The sequence below is a fragment of the Lepidochelys kempii genome, chromosome 24 (assembly GCF_965140285.1).
Source record: "Lepidochelys kempii isolate rLepKem1 chromosome 24, rLepKem1.hap1, whole genome shotgun sequence".
In the NCBI taxonomy this organism is placed as follows: domain Eukaryota; kingdom Metazoa; phylum Chordata; order Testudines; family Cheloniidae; genus Lepidochelys; species Lepidochelys kempii.
Window position 1 is genome coordinate 8,914,969 of NC_136403.1, and position 25,154 is coordinate 8,940,122.

The 25,154-nt window shown below is 47.4% G+C and overlaps 1 protein-coding gene across 1 annotated transcript in view; it reads right to left on the reverse strand.

Moving 5' to 3' along the window:
• Positions 1-25,154, reverse strand: part of LOC140902798 (putative PIP5K1A and PSMD4-like protein) — a 73,849-nt gene that overhangs the window by 23,707 nt on the left and 24,988 nt on the right. The window contains 7 exon segments of the mRNA XM_073323268.2: positions 18,898-18,957; positions 19,962-20,093; positions 20,394-20,478; positions 20,917-20,965; positions 21,823-21,906; positions 22,570-22,775; positions 23,705-24,004. Of these exon segments, the coding sequence (XP_073179369.1) occupies positions 18,898-18,957; positions 19,962-20,093; positions 20,394-20,478; positions 20,917-20,965; positions 21,823-21,906; positions 22,570-22,775; positions 23,705-24,004 (916 nt within the window).

Sequence of the window (25,154 nt, forward strand, 5' to 3'; positions counted from 1 at the left end):
GAGTTACCTGGCGCCACGCCCGAGTGTCACCAACAATTCCCTCCTCTGAAAGCACCCAACAAAAGGGGCAGGCTGTGGGGTGACAACCCGGGGGGAGACCCATGCACCCACGTGTGAAAGGACCCCTCTAAGGTGATGGTGTCCACAGCAGCAATGGCTGGGGCTGGGGTCCCTTACTCTCTTCCCCAATCAAAGGGTCAAAACAAAGGGAGCCGGACGGGGACACCGAGCAGAGTGCCTCGGACAGCGCCCACTGCTCCTCAAAAGCATCAAGGGAGTCAGTGGACGCCGCCCAGAAGAACTCCGCCCAGATACACGAACGGACCGAGGACTGGAAAACGGCCCCACAGTCACAGGAAACTCCATCGGCCAACCTCCTCTCTGGTTTTATAGATGGCCGTTTTAGCCAGGGCCAGGAGGAGGTTAACTAGGAGATCCCGCGACTTTGTGAGGCCACGGATGGGGAGTGCATAAATAAAAAGGTGAGGGGAAAAATGCAAACAAAAACGGAATAGAAGAATTGTGAGGAGCCGGAACAGGGGCTGCAGCCTGGTGCACTCCAAATATACGTGCGCCAGGGTTTCCCTCACACTGCAAAAGGGACAAGTATCTGGGATGGGGTTGAACTGCGCCAAGTATGTGCCCGTGCTCACAGCTCCGTGAAGGAGCCGCCAACTGATGTCCCCGACGGGCCTCGGAACCAAGGTGGAAGACAGGCTGGCCCACGGGGGCTGCTCACCCTCCAAAGGTGGCAGAAGGTCTCGCCACTTTATGTCAGGGTGGGACACTAGGGTGAGGGCGTGAAGGGTGTGGAGCACGAGCGTGTATAGATGTTTCCTTGGCGCGGTTTGGAAGTGTACCGGCTGCAGTTCATGCAGCTGGCTTGCCATAAAGGGATGAGGGGGTTGATTGGGTCTACAGGGCAGGGGTCCAATTAAAAGGTCCAGCGGACCTGGGGTAGAGGATGGGCGGGGCAGGGCGTGCCCTTGAGCAGGACCCGACTGAGGTAAGCTCTAGCAGCGGGCAGCAAAGCGGCCCTCACCTCCTGAAGTACGCGCGGGGAGGGGGGGGGTTACAAGGTCTGGAGAGCCCCATGCGCCGAGCGAGCGTCAGGGGATCCAGCCAGTCTCCCCGGTCGTAGTCCAGGAGGTTTCCGACTCTCGTGACTTTTGCCAGGAAGTCCGTGACCCATCCTGTAGGTGAGTAATTGTTCATGGAAGACGCAGACCCGCCAGTAGGCCGTGGTATCCTACTTCCCCGTCCCTTTACCTTCCCCCATGAGGGCCCTTCTGGCCCAGAGGATTTGAGAAAAGTCCCTGGAGAGCAAGTTGTACCTTGTTGCGGGAGCCACGGACATCCTCTAAAAACTTCTGCAGCTCTCCTCGCAGCTCATGGGGGGGGGGGGGGTTACGGTTTCCCGGTTGTTCCCCAGCGGGGCCCTTTGTGCAGCCCCGTGGTCCACTAAAACGGACAAGCAGGGTGCGGACCCCCAACGGGGTGCCTGATGGGCTGGAGCTTCTAGGCCTGCCTCAAGCTCTGGGGCAATAGGGGGCGGTGGAAGGAAAATAGCAGCTCCTAATGGGTCAGGGCAGGAGAACACAAAGGCCGCTCCCTGGGGGTCATCAGTTGGGAAAGAAAAGGAGACAGCCCTGGGGGCGGCGATAACATCACAGGAGGTAAATTGGATAGGGGTAGGAGCACGGGCGAGGTTCTGGGTTTCGGGAGGCAAGCAGCTGGATGGTGGCGCCTCCCGATCAGGCTCAAGGGTTAAGGGGGTGGGGAGGGAGCTCTCAGTGACACTGGGCATGCGCTCTGTGGTGGATTTAGCAGCCAAAGCATCAGGAGGTGGATTATCTTCTGTAGAGCCCCCGCCCGGGAAAGAAGTCGATTGCTCTGCACCAACGGGGGGTGTCCCTGGCGACTCGTGTCCCGGCCGCGTGGCGCCGGCTGTCACCTGAGCAAGCTCAGTGGTCGTCAGCGGGGTGCCATCAGTGGCCAGGTCGATGGAGGAGTCCAAGGGCTCCTCGGAGGTGGGAGCGGAAGCAGCAGTTAAGGGGAGGGAGTATGGGGAAAAGGGGGTGGAGTGAGGTTGCCCAGATCGAGATTTGCTGGCAAAAGGTCGTCCTCCCCCGGGCGACCGGGGTCAGATCTAGGGCATCAATCTCCTTGAACATGGAGGAGAGGACACTTTCCGCCGCCCCAGGATTCTCCCCGCCAGCACCTGCCACGACGGTTGTCTTGGGGTTCCCGGGGGCTTCGGGTAGCGTCAGGACAGAAGGGGCTTCCTCGAGGGTCCGTGGAGGGTAGACACTACCCTCTGGTGCTGCCACGTCTTTCCCGGCTGACACCGGTGGATGGGACGCACTCGTGGGCAAAGCGGAAGGTTTGGCATCGGTGCCCCCCTTCCTGGTCTTCCGGGGGGCCTCCGCCTCGGGTAGATGAGGCAGAGCTCGAACCTTCCGCTTGCCTCGCTTCCTCTGGACTAGGGCCCAGCCCTCCATAGCATCATCTGGGGGCTGGTTAGGAGGGGTCGTGTCAGGGGGTAAAGGCGATGGCTCAGGGACTTGGGGGGGAGTGGTGGGGCAGCATAAGGGAGGGAGGATTCCCCTTGGGGTAGACTCTCTCCCATGCCTGGTGGTATCTCTGCCACACCCTCCTCCATAGGCCCCGCCAGATTGTCAGCAGCGAGGGCGGGGCTCTCCCGCTCGTCTGGGCATTGTAGGGGAGGTGCTCCTTGGGCCTGAGCAGGAGAAGTGATGGTCCGAAGAGGAGGGGGGTGGGTTCAGGTACCGGGTGGCCAGGGGCGTCGGCAATGACAGGGCCGATGTCCTGCCGGGTCTCGGGGATCCCAGGTGCCCCTCCTTGCCTGGCTAAGGGGCAGTCCGTCCGGACATGCCCCGACGCCCGGCAGAGGTAGCACCGGGCCTCCCCCGTGGAAAAGTACACCCGGTAACGGGTCCCCTGGTGGGGGACTAGGAAGGACCCCTCGAGCGCCTCTCCATCACGTGCCGCTGACGGCAGTAAAAGTTGCACATGCCGGCGGAAGGAAAAAATGTGACGGAGGGTGGGGTCCTTGCAGCCCAACTGGAGAAGACTGATGACAGAAACAGGTTTCCCCAGGGTGGAAAGGGCTGGTAGCAAGGCAGCATTGGGGAGAAAAGGAGGGACAGAGGTCAGGACCCCGGTAACCTCCATTGCCGATGCCCCAGCGGGGGCGGTGGCAGGTGATTAACAGGAGTTGGGGTCAGGTAGAAAGGGACAAGCTGTGGGGTGGACAATTCAGGGACGGGGGGGGGGGGCACATGAACCACCGTACACTTGTCCAGAGAGTCCTGTTTGGTTGGCTGGTGCTTCTGGCCCACGCCAGGCAGATGTTAGACGGCCAGCAAAGACGGTGGAGTGGGGGGGGGGTGAAGATCGTAGTGTGGGGGTTGGGAGGACACAGATGGATCGGGGGGCGGCTCCGTGCCACACCCCCTGTGTCCCTACAAACACAGTTAAAACACAGTCAAGGCCTCCCCCTACACGAGAGCACAGTTCGAAAGTTACTCAGTCTTAGGCCCCCTCCACGGCGATTTGTAGATTCCCCGGGCGGTGTTCCTCCGGTGGACGGCTTTTTCTCTGTCTGTTCCGGGCTTTCTTTTTTGCATTCCAGAAATGCCAGAGCAAGTGATAAGAGTCCTCTCAACCAGAGATGGGTCCGCAGACAAACAGCAAGTGGCTGGGTCTGGGTCCGCGGCCTAGGTCCTTCCACTCCCTCGCTCTGGGGAAGCGGGCCGGCCGGCCCCCCCTTCTCAGGCGGGGGGTTTTCAGCTGGAGCGGCAGCAGCGTCCGAGGGCGGGCGGGCGGGGGGGGGCTAACAGCTGGCCAGCAGCCGGCCAGCACTCTAGCAACACCAGAGAAAGAAAAAAAAACAACAAAAAGAAAAGAAAGGGGGGAGAGCATCTGGCCTGGTCGGGGTGGGGGGAAGCCAAAAGCAGGGCCAAAAAGCAAGGAAAGCCTAGGCCAGAGGGCGGCAGCAGCAGGAGAGCAGGCTAAGTAGGTCCCTTTTCCCTGGGTAAGGTAACAGGGAAGGTTCCAGAACAATCAGGAACCTTCTGGAGACAATTAAGACAGGCTGATTAGAACACCGCAGCCCATCAAGAAGCTGCTAGAATCAATTAAGGCAAGCTAATCAGGGTGTTGCCGGCACCCAGTGCCGAGAGGCTGAACAACAGCTTGAGTGGTTCGTTACCCGGTGTGCTACACCCAATAATCACAACGGGGTGGAGAAGCAGAAAAGTTTATTTGCAGCTGCAAAAAGGTACAGGGAGAATAAAATCTCAAATCCTGCACAACAGAGCAGGAAGTTACACAGGCTTTTATACATCCTTTTTCCCAGCATACTTATCCAATAGCAAGCTGCTCCAAGTATCCATATAGCCAGCCAATCCAGTTCCCAGCTAGTTCCCTGATTCTCTGTATCATTTGTTAAACTATACATAAAGCTGCTTTATTCAGCATTGTTCTTCCATATCTCCCCTGTTTGGCCTTGCTTAGTTTCAGGCAGTCTGACTCTGCAACATACTGTTGCAGATTCTCAGCATAACTGCTGTGTGTGCCTCCAGGCAGGGGGGCCAAGGACACTTGGGCCTAGCACACAGAGCTGCTGCGAGTGCCTCCAGGCAGGGGGGGGGGGGGGGGGCAAGGACACCGGGGCCTAGTGCGAGGGGGCTTCATCAACACTTGTGGTCTTCCATCCCCTCGAGTTACCTAGTGGCCATGCCCCAGTGTTCCCAACAAGGGCACCTGCGTTTTAAAAAGGAGCTCACTTCAGTTTGTGGTGTGTGTGTGGGGAGCTGGGAGTGAGAACGCGGACTGTTGGAGGACTGAGGTGTACAAGCATTATCAGACACCAGGAGGAAGGTCCTATGGTGAGGATAAAGAAGGTGTTGGGAGGAGGCCCTGGGGAAGTAGCCCAGGAGTTGTAGCTGTCGCACAGCTGTTCCAGGAGGCACTCTAGACAGCTGCATTCCACAGGGCCCTGGGCTGGAACCTGGAGTAGAGGACGGGCCCAGGTTCCCCCCAAATCCTCCCAACTCCTGGTCAGACACAGGAGGAGTCGACCTGGACTGTGAATTCAGAAAAATGGCCAAGCTGAGGGCTGCCGTGAAGCTACAAAATGAGCAAATCCGCCAATAAGCGCAAGACCCACCAAGGTAGAGCAGGAATTTTGTCACAAAAAGACAATCCCTACCCCCAAAAGCTTCTAATCTAGGCATAAGACAAGAGACAACAGCTGGAGGAGTGCAAGAAAAAAGTGAGGCCATATGGTCAGCAAAACTGGCTTTGCACACCAACAGCCTAACTGTTGTCAATATTTTTGTAGGCCTTACAGCAAAGGAGAGTTTAAAGGAGGATTACAAATATAAGAACGGCCATACTGGGCCAGACCAATGATCCATCTACCCCAAATCGTGTCTTCTTACAGCGACTGGTGCCAGATGTTTCAGTGAGAATGTACAGAACAGGGCAATTCTTGAGTGATCCATCCCGTTGTCCAGTCCCATCTTCTGGCAGTTGGAGGTTTAGGGACACCCAGAGTGTGGGGTTGCATCCCTGACCCTCTTGGCTAATAGCCCTTGATGGACCTCTCCTCCAGGAACTATTCTAATTTGTGTTATAACCCAGTTATAATTTTGGCCTTCGCACTATCCCCTGGCAACAAGTTCCCCAGGTTGACAGTGTGTTGGGTGAAGAAGTTCTTCTTCTGTTTGTTTTCAATCTGCTGCTTGTTAATTTCATTGGGTGACCCCAGGTTTGCGTGTTCTGTGAAGGGGTAACTAACATATCCTTATTCCCGTTCTCCACACCAGTCATGAAGGCATAGACCTCTATCCTCTCCCCCCTCAGTTGTCTCTTTAAAAAGCTGAACCGTCCCTGTCTTTCTTAATCTCTCCTCATATGGAAGCTTGTCCACCCCCCTAGTCATTTTGTTGCCCTTCTCTGCACCTTTTCCAGTTCACATCGATCTTTGTGCCAGAGGAGAACACTGTAGCTTTGCAACAGTTTACAGGGCGCTTGTCCCAGGCATGAGGGGCCGAAGGGGAGAAAGCACAAAGGTGTTTGAAAATGTAAGAAGTGGGTGACAGAGACTATCATGGGCCGATTGAAAGGTCGACTCCCACCTCCGATACCGAATGAGACATGACAGGGACAGTGAGGATAGGCTGTGAAGGGCCTTGACCTTAAGCAACCTACGTCTCGGTGGGATGTATAAACAGGGAAATCTCGAGTAGAAGCAGGGAGATTATTTTACTCCTGTATTTGGCACTGCTGCTGGAATCCTGTGTCCAGTTCTGGTGCCCACAATTCACAAGAAGGATGTTGAAAAATTGGAGAGGGCCAGGAGCATGAATAAAGAATTAGAAAACATATGTTATAGTAAGAGACTCAAAGACTTTCTATTTAAGCTTAAAGAGAAGGTGAAGGGAAGACTTGATTACAGCCTATAATTATATAGGGAACAATATTTAATAATGGGCTCTTCAGTCTAGCAGAGAAAGGTCCAACACAATCTAATGGCTGGAAGTAGAAGCTAGGCAATTTCAGACTGGAAATAAGGTGTAAATTTAAAACAAAGTAATTAACCATTAGAACAATTTACCAATGGTCATAATGGATTCTCCATCACTGAATTTTTAAATAAAGATCGGATATTTTTCTAAAAGACCTGCTCTTGGAATTACTTGGGTCAGGTCTCTGGCCTGTGTTAGACAGAAGGTCAGACTAGACGACCACAGTGGTCTCTTTTGGTCTTGTAATCCATGCAATTGCTCTGGTTTCAGAGCCTGCAGACAAACAATAGTTTTGAGAGGTGCGAACTACTTAATCATGTAAATGGGTTGTTGATTCTGAAACCTAATGACAACTGTGTGCAAATACTATCAACTGTATGGATTAGAGCATGAGTTCCATGTCACATGAAAGACACAGGAAGAAACTGTCTCACTCCACTCAGCACTGGTGTGGCTTACGCTGGAGTAACACATCCCGTATGGGACACCTCGCTTTAAGAAACATGTGGACTAAATGGAGAGAGTCCAGAGGAGAGCAACAAAAATGCTCAAAAGTTTAGCAAACCTGACCTATGAAGATTGGGCACGTTTAGTCTGGGGACCTGTAACAGTCCTCAAACATGTTAAGGACTGTTATAAGGATCAACTGTTCTCCATGTCTGTTGTAGTCATTTAGATGGAATACAGGGGCCCAAAGAGTCCAAGGTGTTAACATGATTCTGTTACTCTCCAACAGTGTAAAACAAGGTTCAGGGTTTGGTACTCAGATCTCAGCCTGCTTATACTATGGTGCAAACACCATTCAAAATCACTAACTGCACTAACTTTAAGAAAAATGCAAAGCTTTAAGTAAGGCTTTCATTTTAACACCCCTCCCTCTTTCCTTTGAGCTGGAGTTTTTAAAAGGACCCTCCCCCCACCTCAGCTGACAGTCTTCTAGATGGCATTAAAGATGGCCAGAACTGTCCTTCTGGGGAAAAGAGACACTAATTGAAATGGACTGGAGCTGGCGTTGTTGTTGTTGTTATTCAAGTCCAATCCTGCTTTCCAGAAAACCAAACAAGACGAGCACACTCAAGGTGAAAGGAAAGAACAGCAAAAGAGAGACAATGCAGCTGGCTCTTCGGTGGAGCCTTGCTGCAGAACAAACACAAGACCACACAATGTGCCTATCAGTCACTCTGAGACCTGGCAAACTTGTGCCAGCAGTAGGCATTTTAGAGCATTGCACTTTGCATATTTTGCAACAGTAGTGTAAGCTGTCCTTGCAATCACAGGCTCTTGGTCATCTAAGCCAGCCTCTTCTTAGACAGAAGGAAAAAGGGGACAGAGGCAGGGAAGAGAGGAAATAAGGTAGGGAAGGGAAAAGACATATTGGGAGAAAGACAAAGTCTCACAACCCAGATGCTGTTTGGGATTTAGTTGGAGCTGGCAGAGGTGGTAGTCCCTCTCCCTGGTCTGGTGTTGGATCATATTAAAGAAGTTCTGTATTAAAATCACAAATGAGTTTGATTTCCCCATAGTTTAAATTCCAGGGTATTACTAATTAAGAGGTCTCTTAGTTTTTGGTACTGTTTCTCTCCCTCTATGTGTGAAACTTGCAAGCTGCTAATTGTGTTAGTACATTCTAAGACAGTCTGTTCTCAAAGCAATTGTTTGTAACAACTACTACTCTCACAGAGAGAGACTCAAAGCAATACTCTGTAACAACAGAAACAGCACCCAGAGACTCCCCGCCCTTTTGTTGTATTCATCTCGCTTTAACAATAATAGAGATAGAGGATGTATGTGGATGGATGCTTGGTGTGGATAATAACTGAATGATCAGGGAGGTGCCAGCCTAAGAATCCAGTGTCCATCGGCTGAAGAAGGCATCAAGTGGAAATAACCAGAGGACCCCCGGAGGGCAGACTGGAATCCACCCAACAGCCTCAAGAATGGGAGAACCAAAGAACAAGATAACATCTGGCAGCACGGAGCCATCAGGAATGTGCCATCTGCTGATTGATTCAGCAACAGCATGATGAAGCAATTCCCATAGACTGGCATAGGAAGAAATTCCTATAAAAATGGACCCTAGAAAGTGAGAACTTTGGGGTCTGATTCTGCAAACCAACTTCCAAGAGCATCAGATGTGCATCTGAGAAGGCCCTGCTCCCTCCTCGTGTCCAGGCCACCTGGCCAGTGGCTTGGCATGAGCAACTCTAAGGCTGGTAACTATGATAACAACCTTGCAGAACCTGTGTGTGTGTGTGTGTATGTATGAATGAATGTGTGAATAAATATGAGATTGAATGGAATGTTATAGCTATAACTAACTGCTTACTATGATTCTTTCTGTATTCACAATAAATGTGGTATTTTGCCTTTTCCCCTTTAATAAGATCCTGCTGGTTTTTATTTGATTGGTATAACATTTGCCCAGTCGTCTCTCAGGATTAAGATGAAGAAGGTTCAAGGTCCCGGGAAATAATGGGGTGGCAGCTGCAATGGTGAAACCCATTCCTTTCCCTTCTCTTATCTTTTAGACTGTGTTTGCATCCCCTCCTTTCAGTAGCCAGCTTCCCCCCTCTTGTCTTTTGAGGACCCCCAAGGAGGAATGATGGGTGGAATGGCTCCCCCCCCATTTTGTCCACCAATTATGCTTAATTTCTGACACCAATTTGAGTTAACTGATTTTCAGTCCCACACTTCTCTCATTTACTCGGCATGATCTTAACACAGTCCTTGAATTGGATCAGGAGGACTTGGGGTTTGGACTAATTCAGTCCATCTCCATTTTTATCTTCTCCCATCAACACTTGTAATAGGTTATCGTGACACTTTTATGAACCTTCACTCGCTTTTCACAGTTGAGCTGACAATTAGGATAAATTTATAGGCCTAATCATCACAACACATCCACTATAGGTAGGACAAATAGTAATAGGCTTAATCTGCAGGAAGAGAGATTTAGGTTAGAGAGTAGGAAAAACTTTTTAACTGTAGGGGTAGTTATGTTCTAAACTAGGCTTTCAAGGGAGGTTATGGGACCTTTGTCATTGGAGGTTTTTAAGAACAGGTTGGACAAACCCCTGTCAGGGATGGTCTAGGTTTATTGGTCCTGATACAGGGCAGGGGACTGGACTTGACTTCTTGAGGTCCAGTAGTAACCCGGAGGAGGAGGAGAAGATAGAGAAGAGAGGTAGGAAAGAATGCAGGGAAACAAACAGGGTCAGAACTGAAGCAGACTGGTTGATGGGCATATGGGCCCTGTCCACTACTCCAGGGACAGGTTCTCCTAGTGGCCACAAGGAAAGTGGCATAGTCTTGGAGGTGAAGCAGAAGACCGTCTGAGACGGCGATAGTTTGTCCAGGGAGAGTTTGATACTCTGGCAGGGCAGGGCTACAGTGACCTGGCCACAGGGCCGTCACAAAAATGGAGCACTCCACGGCCAGTGTCTCTACAGGGCGAACAACCAAATGAGGAGGCACCAGACTGGTAGAGAGCTGATCCCCAGACCTAGATGCAAGGAGCCGCCGCACTGGTGAGTGAACCCCGTCACAAGGACAAAATTAAGCGTTCAGTAGGACACCTCTCAGGCCAAGTCTAGGCTACAAGCACCACAGCAGCAGCACTGTCGCTGTAGTGTGGACACTTCCTCCACTGATGGAAGGAGTTTTATCCATCTCGCTGAGGTCAGCGGAAGAATTATTGTTGACCTAGCTGCATCTACACAGGGGTTAGGTCAACTTAAGCGTGGCGCTCGGGGTGCAAAATTCTTCACAGCCCAGAGCAACTGTTAGGTTTATTTAACTTTTCAACTGTAGACCAGGCCTAAATAGAAGCAGTGAACAGAGCGTTAGCTAGAGCCACTGCAGACAGCTCGCTCCAAGCCAACAGGTCTCAATAATTCTCCTTTTAACAAGCACAGCTCAGAACTCAACACTTCAACAGCAGTTCCCTGAACTTAGTCCTTACCAGCTCTCCTTGTCTCGCACATCTACCGTCTCCATTGCTGCATGCTGGGAGACGGCTGTATGAATGTTATGAAATGGATGAAGTATAGTTTCAAGTCCCCCCAAGCCACCCCTCACCACCAAGAGAAATAAATAAAATAAAAATACACACACCTTTCTGGGTTTGGTAGCACACTGTGTATTGTAATATCCCATCAGGGCGATATTATCCCCTGTGTAGGACAGGCTCCTAAGAGACAGCTTTTGTTTTTAATATTCAATTTAACAGCCAACGATGGCAAAAGTGTTACAAGGTTAAAATGACAATATTCACAACACGGCACAAGTTGTTTCATAAGGATGTATGCTTGACAGGTCAGATCCTCCCTGGTGGATTGACGAAGCAGCAATGGACCCTGCCGTGTGGAATCAAAGCTGTCAGCGTAGACTGAGCAGGAAAGAGGTCCAGCCATCAGCAGCTCTCTATTCCTTCGCCCCGCATTTCAGTCCAACAATGGAGGGGTAAGGGTAGGGCGAGAGGCTTAAACAGGGAGCCAGGATCAAGGGTGTTGACCCCTCCCTTCACAGACCCAACTCTCTGAGCCATTAGCCAGACAGCGAACCTTGTGATGGAAATAACCGATCAAGTTTTAATACCTTACACCAGTTATCCTGCCACTTTTAGAATGCAAGAAGCCTTTGCTGTTAAACCATTGCAAAGCAGAGGTTGATAATTATGATATATAAATGTCAACGCCCTCCCTCCCCCACCCTCTGCATAACTATTCCCGGAATAAAACATTTAAATACAACTTCATAAATATTAAATCATGAACAAAAAAACCAAAACTGAACTGGTTTCTTTCCTCCTGGTAAAAAAAGGATTTGAGTGAGGAGGGAAGATCAGACAGCGTGTGTCTAATATAGACGGTTCATCAGGATATGAAGAATAACCTGCTGAGTAGAGGGGAGAAAGAGGGAAATTGCACTAGAGCGGTTTCCCATTGTCACTACACTGATCTTCAAGGTACAGGTCTCATCAGGACATTGCTTGACGTTTAAATCTAGATAAAGAGGTTCCAGACGTTACTCAGAGACCACCGCTTTCCTGCTTGACTAAATGTCTTTGCGTTTGGACACCTGGCTGGCTCTCTGTGAGAAAGGCTGTTCTGCCTTTCAAAGCTCTGTTTGTTTGTTTTTTAAACTAACAGCTTGAACTCTATCCACGTTAAATGTGATTGGAAAAAAAAAAAGAAACCCAAACACTCAGCCCTGATACATCAACTAAAAACCCCTTCTAAGCCGCTACATTCTTCGGCTTTATCAGCAACGACTGCTAAACGGCATACAAAAAACTCTTGCATGTGCAAGAGCAACAATTTGAATTTCTCTATTTTTTAATCTGCGAAAAGGAGGTGGGGGAGGGTCACGGTTTTTAGGGAAAAAAAGACAGATTCATTTAATTTAAAAAAAAACTTTAGTGAAAATAAAAATCAGTACAACATATGCTCAGGTTTCTAACCATGTGTCTGCAGCTGGTAACTTGGTAAGGACTGCCAGTCTTATGTACAGCAAATGGCTAAGGTAATACAGCAATGCGTCTTTTCAGCTGATTCTAATAAGCCGCAGCCTTGGAATCAGAGCGCAACACACACTTGTTGAGGCCAAAAAAACCCCAAAATCTGTTGCTCTGCACAGAGACCCAGCAGCCATTTATATGGAGTAGCATTATGGGAATCTCTATTTGGAAGCACTCAGAGCACTGTGCGCAAAAGGTAACCCTGATGCCAAGGGGTAAGAGACAAGCATAGCTATCAAAAGGGAATTTAGCTATTTAAAAAAAAAAAATGCAGGTTTTACAAGTTGTGTCCCAAGGAGGACACACAATACTGGGAAAAAACCAAGCAGGATCGGTTTGGTCCATTTGCTTAAGAAACACTGAAGGCTTAAAAATGTGCCAGGCACCAAGATCTCCCCAAATCTCTGTTGCTTCTCATTCTGTGGGAGGATGAGAGAATAAAGGGGTCATTTAAAACAGGACAAAGCAATGCAAAAACCTCTCTGACATCTTAAAAGCGTTGCACATTCCAAATCCTTCAAGCACCAAGCCATGATAAAGCACCAAGTCTTGTGGGCAGGTCTGTTCCATGTCACCTTCTCAGGATGATGATGATGATGCAATGTCATAAATGCATTAGAGACTACTGCTCCCAAAATTAGTTTATAGAAAAGACATCCATGATCAATACCTTTCATGTGTGACCAAAAAAAAAAGTCGCTCCCCTTTCTGCTTCCCTCTGATGCGGGACATTTTTGGTGGAACACTGATAAAACTATTTTTAAAAAGAATAGATAATTGTTGCAGCCTAAAAGAAACGATATGACTGAATTCAAGAAACTTAAATTAATATAAAAACCAAACACCATGTTGATCTGTTGCAAAAACTGTTCCAACAAGGCTCCAATGTCCATTTCCCCTGGTGCTCTTCAGAGTTGACCTTTGTTCTTGCAAGATCTGTGATGTCCTCAATCCTAGGTAACCAACTCCCCCAAAGCCAGTTCCTTTTCTCCAGAGGACTCTGGCCTGCATGGAGCAGCTCCTGCTCCTCCTTGGAGATGAGAAGCCTTGCTCCTGCCACTATTCGAAGAGAGGACAGCAGCAGAAAAACCAGATGCAACCAGCCACAGGTTGAGGGCTCTTTTTCAGAAGAGGAGGTTGCTCTGGGCTCAGTCATTGTTAATACTATGACACTAAGTATGTCCCAAGCCTTCCACCTTCTATGGATTCTGTCCGGATAAGATTTCTAGGATCAGCCGCAGGGGCTGAATGTTTGTCAGACTCTACGGCCCACGCAGAGTACAGAGAAATCTTCTGCTCACATCACAACTGTCCCTCTGTTATTTCACTGTAAAGAGAAAAATCAATAGGTAGAATATTCAGGAAGGTTTTCTAAGCAGTCTGAGTCAGTTTCTTCCTTGGTGAAAGGTGCTGGATTGCGAAGAGACAAGTCCAGTAGCAATGCAAAGCCTCACTGACATTTCAAAAACTAGTCTCTGAACAGGCACAACCACTCTGTGCTAACGTGATGTCTTCAAGCGCTTCCTTCCTGTCCTTGAGTAGTTAGGGCAGTGGTTCTCAACCTATTTACCACTGTGGGCCACATGCAACACTACCTCTATGGCCCTGAGGATGTCACATGGGCTGCAGCTCTGTGCTGACTGGGCTGCAAGTTGAGAACCACTGATCTAGGGCCTAGCAATTCTTGGCCTCTCCGAGGCAGACATTGTATTAAAGGAGGCTGTCTAGATAGGTCATAGGTTTGGTCTACACTTGACTGTGGTTTTATATGTCCCAAATCATGCTGGTGGTTCACTTTCAGCTTGGACAAGCAACTGGGACCCAGGAGCCCTGGTTCTATTCTCCGTTTTTCCATAGACCTGCTTTGGGCATGTCAGCTCTGCACCTCAATTTCCCCTCCCACTCCACGTAATCTGGTGCAGAGTCTCACCAGATGTCTGCGTAGCATGCAGCACAATTAGGGTCCAATCTCAGTTGGGGCCATTGGTATCAAAGAAACGAAGTAATTAATTGAGTTAGTCTGTTGCATTTCGGGAGGCTCACACCCCAAGCACAAAACACCTGCATTTCCACCACCACAGGGGAATATTTCAATTAAACGCCAAACGAAACCTTTTTTTAAAGCTGCGACTAAAACTGCCCGACAGAGCCCTTCTTGCACTTATGGAAATGCAGGCACTTACAAAGCTTATCTCCGTCTCTGGTACGTCTTCAAAATGTTCTGTCAGTTCTGAGGAGCGTTCTGTTACCAAAGGCCCTGCGGAGCCACTGGGGGAAACAGAAAAAGGGCACCTATAAAGCTGTTTCTTCTAAATAAGCCTTCAAAATTCTTCGTGTTCCTTTGGGTTTCCTAATACGCCCACAGTAATATCCAAGTGATGTATAAAGCATCTCTTAGCCACACGTGAGATGTTCCTGACTCACTGGCCACCTTGGCACGTGTACTTGAAAAGATCGCACCAGGAAAAAAAAAGAGACTCCACCCCGAAGTGACTCTGCCAGTCTGGAATCCAGGTTTCCCCTCCCTGCCTCACAAGAGAGCTGTGATGTGTTACTGTCTCTCTGGGGAAGACTGCTCCTTTCCCACATTTTACATGGGTACTCCAGAGATTTTTATTCAAACAAGAACTGCACTCATCACAGACTCAAACTAAGGGGAGTTTCAGGCAAGCAGGTGGGGCCCACCACTGGGTGGTGACTCATTTAGGGAAATGCAAAGAAAGGCCGATTTACGTCATGTTTCCATTCCACAAACATTCCATCCCTAGTGTTTACACAGTTGGAACAGTCACCTTCCCTCCCCTGGTTTTAATTGCTCTGTTTATTGCGTAAACGTGGATCTTAAACACTAGATGAGAACGCTTATGGTTCAGATAAACCAATGGCTCTTCTTTACAAGCACAGTGGTTTTCAACCTTCTTTCATTTGTGGACCCCTAAAAAATTTCCAATGGGGGCACAGACCCCTTTGGAAATCTTAGTCTGCAGATCCCTAGAGGTCTGCGGACCACAGCTTGAAAACTCCTGCCCTAGCACACAGTTGGAATGTAAATAAATACTCCTAGCTGGAAGCCATTTCAAAGAGTCGATAAAATGACATAATGGGCTAGAACAGTGTTTCTCAACCTTTTCAAAATGGCAATCCCTTATTCAAAGTCAAAAATTTTCATTGTCCCCTAACATTTACAATAAAATAAGCAGTTGCACCAATGGTAAGTCTCTAATTTGCACGTGTGTTTCAAGAGGCTGACAAGACCTGACCTTGAAAAGGGCCAGGGTGCATGGGGAGTCGGGGAGAGAGAGTTTCTTTGTTTTAGATTTTATTTTTTTCGTGCATTGCGACCCCAACGATTGCCTTCTGGGGCTGGCGATGCACTGGTTTCCAAATCGGGCCTCCCCACCCCTCCCACTTAGCAACACAGGATGGGCAGTGTGGTCATGATCTCCTGACTCCACTTCACAACCCAAAGGTTGAGAATCCATGAAGTAGATAAAGGGAAAGTTCAACCTGGTGAGCATGGATGTCACACTGTACCGTGCATTACACAGGCCAGGAGACGCTAGTCACGTTACAGTCACTGTCTTAAAGAAAGTTGTGACGGCATAAGGAAAGCCACATGCTTCTGAAGTTGAAGGCACTTTGGTTTATGCTGCTAATGCACCCAGGGCTTGTTTGCTTCCAGCAGGCTACACCTTGTCATCTGGTGCTGCGTGCATCATTGGCAGGGTATGGAATGTATAGAGCAGTCTTCCACCCATTCAGCACATGAAAAGTGGTCACCCTGCAAAGCTAGGACCTCTGCTCAATAATCTTCTGTTCACTCACATTCAGCAGACTGGAGACACTGGAGTCCTTGTGTTTGGACACAGAGGGTACCACACATCTTTCCTGCCTAGATTAAGCCTCACCTATTTGAGTGGTTACTCAGGGCTGAACTAGCTACATCCTCTGCTGAGCTTTCTGAGCTGTGTACTTCCAGTCCCACTGACCTACACAGAGATTAAAAGGAGAGACCCTCAGCTGGTGAATACAACACTCCAGACACTGATTTTACAAAGAGGGGAAAGTCTGGTGATAACCCACATAAAGCTTGTGTTTGGATGAAGAGAAATCCCCCACCTAAAGCCATGAGGAAGGTCAACCTATGGAACTCATTGCCACAGGATGCCAATGAAACACTATGGCTGAATAATTTATACTTTATTTAGCTGCACAGTTCAGGGATCTCAAAGTACTTCACAAACAATATGAGAGTCAATGGCAGAGCTGGGTCTAGATACACAGGGGAGTCCTAACTTCCAGCCCCATGCTTTTCTGGACTGACCCCTCTCTTCATTTGAGGTTATACAGCATATAAGCTGACCCCCACGTCTCTCAGGGAGACATTCTCCTTCCCACCTGCACAACACTGCAGCTTTCTTTGAAGCACCAGGTATTGGATACAGCAAAAGGCAGGACACCAGACTGAATGGCTCAGTGGCTCGATTCAGCATGGCAAGCCTACTCTGCCATCAGTGCTGGCCCGGGGCACTCCGTACATAAAGCTGTGCAGGGGCAGCTACATATCAGTGGCAGGCACCAGGGGGTTTGCTTTATCCCTCACAAAGGCAGGCAGGATTTGCTGCAAGCACACGCTAACAGCGTGGTATTGCTTACAGCGCTCTGAGGGGCGCATCGTCTTCAGTGCAGACTGGGCACTGTTCACAGAGGCATATAGCAGCACTCCACAGCAGAGGAAGCGGCTGTGCTGCAAACCAGAGACTGGAGTAGTTCTTTCAACCTGGTATTGCAAAATAGTGGGCCCATCCCCTTGTGTTTAGAACTTAAGTACCGAGCAAATTAGTGCCTTTCCTGACTAGGTCTTCACCCTCACCTATTGGATCGGAAGCTGAGAATTGTTCTAATTGTAGAGTTTTCAGACACGTGAACTTGAACTCCCACTGACCTACACAGAGATTACAAAGGTGAAACTCCACACTGAGTGGTAAATACAAAGCCACAGGCTTGCTGACTCTATAGAGAAGGAGAAACTCTGGTTTAATTCCATGTAAACAATTACTATAGTTATGAAACTACCTCAGTGCTAGTCTATTAATACAGTGCCCTGGAATTTGAACACAAGACCAAGACCCTTGCTCTAGCAATCTGTCCTTACTCGTATCTATGGGAGGTTAGAGAAAAGTAATTGCCTCTCATGATTGCTTGCAGGGGTCAGGAAGGAACTGCTTTCTCCATGCGTAGTATTGCCCCATTGGCCAAGTGTATTAATGGATGGGTGCGGGAGAGAAGATGTTTCCCTCCCTTAAAATCAATAAATGTTCACAGGATTCCAGATTTGATGGACCAGCGGGATTAACCCAGCAGGGCAAATCCTATAGATGCTGGGAATATTATGTCATGCAAGGACAACACCATACCTTGAAGGCACTTATCGTTCCGCCTTCTGGCTTACAGCAGCCTTGGTGCATATGTAACTTGGTGCAAGCACCCACTGTGTTACATGGTATTACATTACATATGACGAATTCCCAATATGCAGAGCACTTATAGCCTCTGAACAGTAAAGGGGCACATGGCAAGTTGGTCAAGTGGTCCTACTAAAAACAGGCTACTAAGTACTTCATCTACAGGCAGATGAAGTCAAAATTCTGTTTAGAACTGAAGAGGTTTCAGGCAAAGCATGATCCTCGCCCTCACCTATTTGAGCAGATGACAGGAGCTGTTCTAGCCAAATCCTTTGGTGAGGTTTCAGATTTGTGAACTTGCACTCCCACTGACCTAAGCAGAAATTAAAGGAGAGAGACCCTCAGTGGTGAGTCAAGAAAAAGCCTCAGACATGCTGACTTTATTGAAAAGGAGAAGATCTGGTTTAGGATCCCTATAAAGAAGTGTGTCGGAGATGGGCAAATTATAAATTTATAATCCAGTTCTGGCCCACTTGTTTGGACTGGGTTTGTGACATTCTGCAGTCAATGGACTATGATTAATGAGGACAGAATGTTTCTGATCATTTGTGATATGAGAAATGAGCATCAGAGCAGCTGTGTGCTTCCATGATCCAGACTGCCTCCCTCTTACAGCCCCTCCTATTCTCTACCATTCTTACCCCTTTTGCAACAAACAAATGATTCAAGGGGGTCCTTTCATTGCTTCCTTACAGCTGTCTATGCACATTCATCTCCTAGCAGATGCACTTTTGAAATGCATTTTCTTTTGGCCTCATTTTCAGAGGTGTTAAGCACCTATAATTCTACTGGAATCCATGAGAGCTGCAAGAGCTCAACACCTCTGGAAAAAAAAAAAATCAAGTAAATTCTGTCGATCCTGCTTGCTACTTGCTCATGTTCTCCTGCATGTCTTTTTTTTTTTAAGTGACATTTCACCAGATCACCTACTGTAAAAGATTTCAAACGATCAAGTAAAAAACCAAAGCTGCTACACAGTTCAAGCAAGGAGCTAGAAGGCCAACAAGACTCACCACCTTACAAAGCAGAGGATGCAACACTGCCTTGGTCTTCAAACACAACACTGCATGTTAATGGTGTTACAATGACCCCTTGCATCTGGTACTGAACCGGTCTGGCATGTGTCGACTGCTCAAAAGACATGTAGTTTGAAAAGCATACCAAAAAACAAACACTCCATGAAAGCAGCAGGCATCTGCCCTGTGACTGATGTGATTGAAAGCAGAGTATCCCAGCCTGCAGACAGCAATGCCCTCCCACGCACGGTTGTGATTAACGGAGAGGTACCTGTTGGCTGGAGAGTTAAGGCCTCCGCTGCCCAATGAAGAAGTGGACAAGGTTGTTGCTATGGAATCACTGTTAGCTTCGTCTACTGGAGGAGTTCTGGGAAGGAGATCAGGGCGACCAAGATGGGAACCTGTGGGAAGAGCAGAGCAGATAGCAACATAATGAATAGCATCCCCTGGCATCAGCAGCAATAACTAATCATTTGCCAAGATCTTCTGTAGCCAATGCTGCTTCATGTTACAGAAAGTCATCATGCAGGAAACTACACAACAGAATGGTCCAGTCCAGCACATTTGGTATCCATTCTCAGTGAATCCAGCTCTTTGTGATACAGTCTCTGTACCAACATTTCCACTAACACGCTGGCAGGGCATGATCCATAGGGAAGGAGATCAAAGCTCAGGACATCACTTAGGCCAATTACATAGGATTTACCATACTGGATCGGACCAGAGGTCCAATCAGTCCAGTATCCTGTCTTTTTACAAATCAGTACTAGATGCTTCAGAGGATGGGGTAACAATGCTGCTGACATGGGATAATCCACCCAGACCACATTAGGTCTCCTCCTGACCTCTAAGATAGTCTTAAACCCTGAACGCTGAGGTTTAAAGTCCCTTCCAGAATTTGTTACGATAAGAATATCCAGTTGTAATTCATATAAATGTCCAATCTCTTTTTGCTTCTTGCTAAATTAGTTCTTGATCTCATTCACTTCCTGTAGCAGTGAGTGCTACTGGCAAAGTATATATTATGTGGAAAAAAAGTCTCTTTATTGTTCCACCATTAATGCACCACAATGTTGGCAGGTCCCCAGTGGGCTGAGACACGTTTCATGAAAGTCTGACAACTCCTCTAGGCCTGCTGAAGACCCCTCAGAATGCCACACCCCTTGAACTACGCAATATATTAATGGCTGCATCTGAGTCCTGGTAGCTGCGATTAGATCTGTGATCCTAGGATAGTGCTCTAGCAAGCTTGCAGACTCGGACAGCGTGTACTGAATGTCCCCACAGTCTCACCAGTGGAGGTCTTGGATCACAAAAATCTGGGCTGAACCAAGCTTCTTTTGCTGTTCTTTTTTTAAAAGGAAAGCAATTCCTGTCATCTGGGTTTTCTAGTATAGGCACCAACCTTGCTCCACATCTGCTTCTGCCGTTACTTGCGCTTTAGTTTCACACGATGAATGGTAAGGGGCTCCGCCTTGACCCGTCCTCCGAGGAATGGTTGTGCCAGACCGGCTCTTTTTAGAAGGAGAAAGTTTTACTTAAAGACAAAAGCAAAGAAAGATCTTACTTAATATCACGTTTTCCAGAAACAAAACAAAATCTTACATAGCAACATCCACAACCTTCCCCATTATTTCATGAGAAAGTGTTGCACTCTGAAGAAAGCTGATGGATTAAAGACCCTGCCCTAGGAGTTGTCAGTCACATTCTGCAGGGCAGGAAAATATACTAGTAACCCTGACACAGCACAAGTTTCCTACTGATCAGACGCACCTCCATTCATTCTCTCCCTGACTATGGCAGCCTCCCAGGAACCCACCTGTGAAGAGATACTTACATGGTATTTTCTTGAATGCAATGTTGCACATGAATCGTTGAAACCTTTCTGCATAGAAGCTGGGCCTATGCACAGACACAGTGTCCTAAAAACATCCAAGGGACAAAAGTTACACACGTAACTATAGTTCTAAGACAACATGGATTTCTTTTAGAGTAGGTTTACATTTGGAACAAGTATGGTCACGCTATATTAAAAGCATCTTTATAAATGATGAATAAACAATAAAGTGATTAATAGCTGCTGAAAGCATGAGTCGTATGTGTTATAAAGACATCAGTAGAAGTTGTTATAGATGGTTATAAGCAAGCTACTAACTTGGACTAAATTTATTGCATTTATTAACATCTATCAATAATTTGTTGATCTTTATAAACGTACCTTTACTATAAGGTCTGACCATAGATTCTACTTTAAAATACATATTTCTACACACACAACTATCTGTTTGATGGGACACCTGGTTTGAAAATACTGCTATCAGGTAATTTAAGAGTCCCAGGATAAAATTCTTGCTACATACCCCATCGTGCACCAATGCTTTCCATGAGTGCTCCAATTTCTTAACGAATCTGAGAAGTGAGATTTGAAAGCAGTGAACAGACCATAGTAATTTTCACATTTAGGCTTTGCAATCACTATTAGTAAGTTACGTTCATTGCTGAAGTTTGGCTTCTTAACATTGACAGATACAACAGAAATGCACCTTTTTCCTAAAGCCAAAGTAATTTACAGACCTAGTTAAAAGAATCTAAAAACATTCAGTAGCAGTTTTATTCTTTTAGGGGGCAATTTTAGGAGGCACTGATGGCAGGGAGAGAACGCCCATTGACTTCTAATGATAAATGTAAAAAAGATCTCAAACTGAAAAAAAAAAAGTTAGCTAGAATTTCAAGCTAGCTGGAACTACGGGTGTGGCAGCACCCCTGGGCTTGAGGTGGTTTCCACCATACACAGGGTTTACAGTTTGGTTCAATGGCTCTTAGCACCCTCACTGTACAAATTGTTCCAGCACCCCTGGCTATGCACCAACTCGACACCAACACTACAAACATCTAAGCAAAGTCATAAAACTATTTTTCATTCCAGACACTATGGCAATTTTAACCTACCACCTATTTTTCTCAGCCACTTCCTGCACACTCCCTTCAGCATAATCACCAAGTCTAAGAAAAACCTGCCCTGTAAGAGCAAGCCTGTACTCTGACACTGAATAAACGAGGGATACAAGGTCCAGAGGAGCATGCGGGGATTTCAGTTTATGAAAAACATCAAGGAAATGGGGCAAGAAAACTACAAACTGTTTGTAGTCTTCAGTAAACAAGCCAGAGAGTCTCAGACTGTTGCAACCAAACAGGGCCAATTTTATTACTGGAGGTTTATTTTATCGACTATTGTCAACATATAGGTGTCACGTAAAGGCTCTTACCTGTAGGACTGTAGCACATCAATAATACCAATATATAAAAGCAGCCTTTCCCCCTTTGAATTTCGGGCTGGAATGCCTCCCATTCTAGAAAACAAAAACAGGAAGCATGAGATTTGCAGGCTTTACCCTGATCAAAGCAGTTTTCACTCTACACAACTAAGCCTTACATGGGTTAAATGTTAAGCGGATTAACGAGTGGCAACATGCACCTACTGCTGAGCTGACAAACTCTAGAGAAGACAAATCAGAGCTAAATGCTAAGTCAGTAAGTTACCAAAACATAACAGGAGTTTATCCCTGTTTTCTGTACATTGTCTATTTTACTGAAACTGTGGGCTGGTTAATTGATAACTGTCCACTTTGAGAAGAATCCAAGAAACCTGGAGTATCTGGTGCTGGCCACTCAGAGACAGGAGCTCAGGTCTGATCCGCTACAGCAATTCCTACGATCCCTGGAGGCGATACTTAATATTTAGCTGTTTGAGTACAGCTTCCAGGTGTGGTACAGACACATTAATCCTCACACATCCCAGTGAGGCAGGCAAGCAGAGGCACAAAGGACTTAAGTGACGTGCTCATGATAAGGAACTGAAATCAGAACTCAGTACTCCTGAATCCCAAGCCTCAGGCTCAGCCCTACATCATTGGTACCTAAAATCACACCTTCCTTATCAATCCTTGAATTTTACCGCATCTGCTCTAAGTATGAATTGGCCATGTTAATTTGAACAATCAACCCAGACATACTGGTCGTCAGTCTCTATAGTGCCGCCTCGCCGGGCTTCTCCTCGGATAGACTCCATAGCCGTGGAGTAGAGAGCTTTCTGGGTAGCTGGCCTTCGTGTGTCCGACTGGGCCGTCCCATCCATTATCGCACGCTCTCTCTGTGCCTGATCAATGTTATGGACGGCCACAAGCAAACTATAATCCATGATTTTAAAACTCTGCAGAACCTGGACGGAAACAAAGTCAATATGACATCATTTACGTTTTGCAAGCTACATGAATGGTTAAACTATTCCAGTTTTATGCATGCACTGAGTATTTTTGCTTAGTGTTCTGAAAATACCAAGGGGATGGCCTCTATATAAACACTCAGTGATCTTCACCCACAGATATCAATGAGCAGCTTTACAAAGGAAGGTAAAATATCAGTATCTTTCTTCTACAGACAGAGCAACTGGGAAAATGATTTGTGCAGGGCTGCACATCAGATCACTTGCAGGCACAGAACTCAGGTCCTCTGACTCTCCGTCCGGTGTCCTACCTGCTGGACCACACAGCTGCTCTAAAACTAGGACTCCTCCTACTGTAAAAGTAGTAAGACATTATTGGGTGGCAGGGCATAAATTGGACTGCTCAGGGGACGGGGGAGGGGAGACTGCACCGTACCACTCTAGATTACTGATTTGAATTTTACCCAACTTAGAAACATCTGAACATGCAAAAGGAGTTTGTGGTCTGTCCCATTCCCAGTGGACATCATCACACAAATGCCAATTAGCCCTGTAGCTGGCAGTCATGGCAGAGGTGCCAAAGATTGAATGTATCACAGTAGCTGAGTTCCCTGGGTCAGAATTGAGTTGTACAGGGAGGGCAGTGTTTGGAGGGGGTAACTGCACTGCAGCTGCCTGGGCAGTGCCTTTCTGGGGGACAGAGGACTCAATTCTAGCATCTTGCACTTAAAAACTGCACTGCAGAATTATCCAGACTGTAGACACACAAAGAAAACAAACAAACAAACAAAAAACAGGGCAAATGCCAGGCCTAAGAAGCTTTAGAATGACCTTGGGGTACACACATTTCAAAAGGCATGAAGTAATCCACAGAGAAGGGGGGAAAAAAATTGGTCTCAATTCAGCTCATCTCACCCTTCACTCACCAAACAATCTCTCTGCAGCGTTTTGCACAAGGCATTATACATATCAGAGTCTAGGAACAGGCCATCGGGGATGTCCTGCATAAAATCCAGGTCTTTGTATGTCGGGAAGACCTTTTCCCGCTCCTTCTGGGATGCTCGACGCTTATAGGTGGAGCCTTTCAAGTCATACTTCAGGTGCATTTTCACAGAGCGGGGCAGCAAGTTGTTCATCACTACGATGCGGATGTTCTTCCCTCCAGCCTGCACGCAGTACAGACCATAGAACTTAGGCAGCAGCGTCCGAGGATTCTGATTCAAGTTCTAAATGTCCAAAGACAGAAGACATAACTTCAGAGTCCAGGTGACTCCCTACATTCAGAGTGGCTAGCTATTTGCTCTTAACCGGTGTATCTGAATCAAAGCAACCTTGTCTGGGATCCAAAGTGATTATCAGCAAAGCAATGAATCAGGGATGGGTGAACTTGGGGCATAGATTGGTAACTCTAGGGTAAGAAATGTTTTCTCTGCAAACCTGAACTCATCAGATGCAGCTTTTGCATAAAGAAGGAATTTGCACCTTCATCCACACAATTATCTGCCAGAGGCAATCTGTGGCAGCCAGCAGGGCAAAGGAGGATTTTTGTGCTTAGTCTTTTAGTTTGCCACTCCCTCCACAAGCTAGGCTCTTGCCAGATCTAATGCTAAGCAGGATAAGGGTGGGTGCATACTGGAATAAGAGATTCCTATAACTCTGGTGGTTGCAGAAACTAGCATTGGTCCAGTTTCCCGGCCTAGTAATATGGGCAAAGTGCTGGTGGTGCCATGGGTAGGTAAGAAGAGGTCTTAACCAATGCATGTATTAAGAATCCCATGGCACTTTTCTAAGCCAGGGACATGAACTCCATTAACCTGTTCAAATTCCCACTCAGGGAGGCAGTTAATAAAGCATTCTGGGACCATCTGCCATCTCTAGTGGGATTAGGTATATATTGTATGTTGGGGTTGGATCTGATTTTGTTCTAGGACTAGCAGGGCCCATTTATCTATTTATGATCACATTTTTAGTCTCTTTAGACAGACACTCAGAGGCCCTGGAATATGGGCATGTTAAATTTACATAACAAAGTAGCGTTGGTTGGGCAGCACTGATGGAACAAAGAGAATGGCCCAGAAGGGGGGAAAGGAAATAAGGAACTTTGCTAGTCTTTGCATATCATGAGTATGAGCTTCTTGCACAAAACTTGACTGAGCAGACGCACACATTCAACCACACACAATCTAGCAGTGCAAGCCTGAATGCTAGGCAGGTCCCTTTCAGGGAGACGGGCACTCTTCAAACAACCAAAATGAGAAGGTCTGGTGCAAACCTTCCTGTGCCGGCCCAAAGAGCTCCAGCAGCCTCTATTAGTCACATGCAGGAGGGTGTATCAGTATTAGCCAGCAGAGGCAAAATGCAGTTGACCAACCCAAA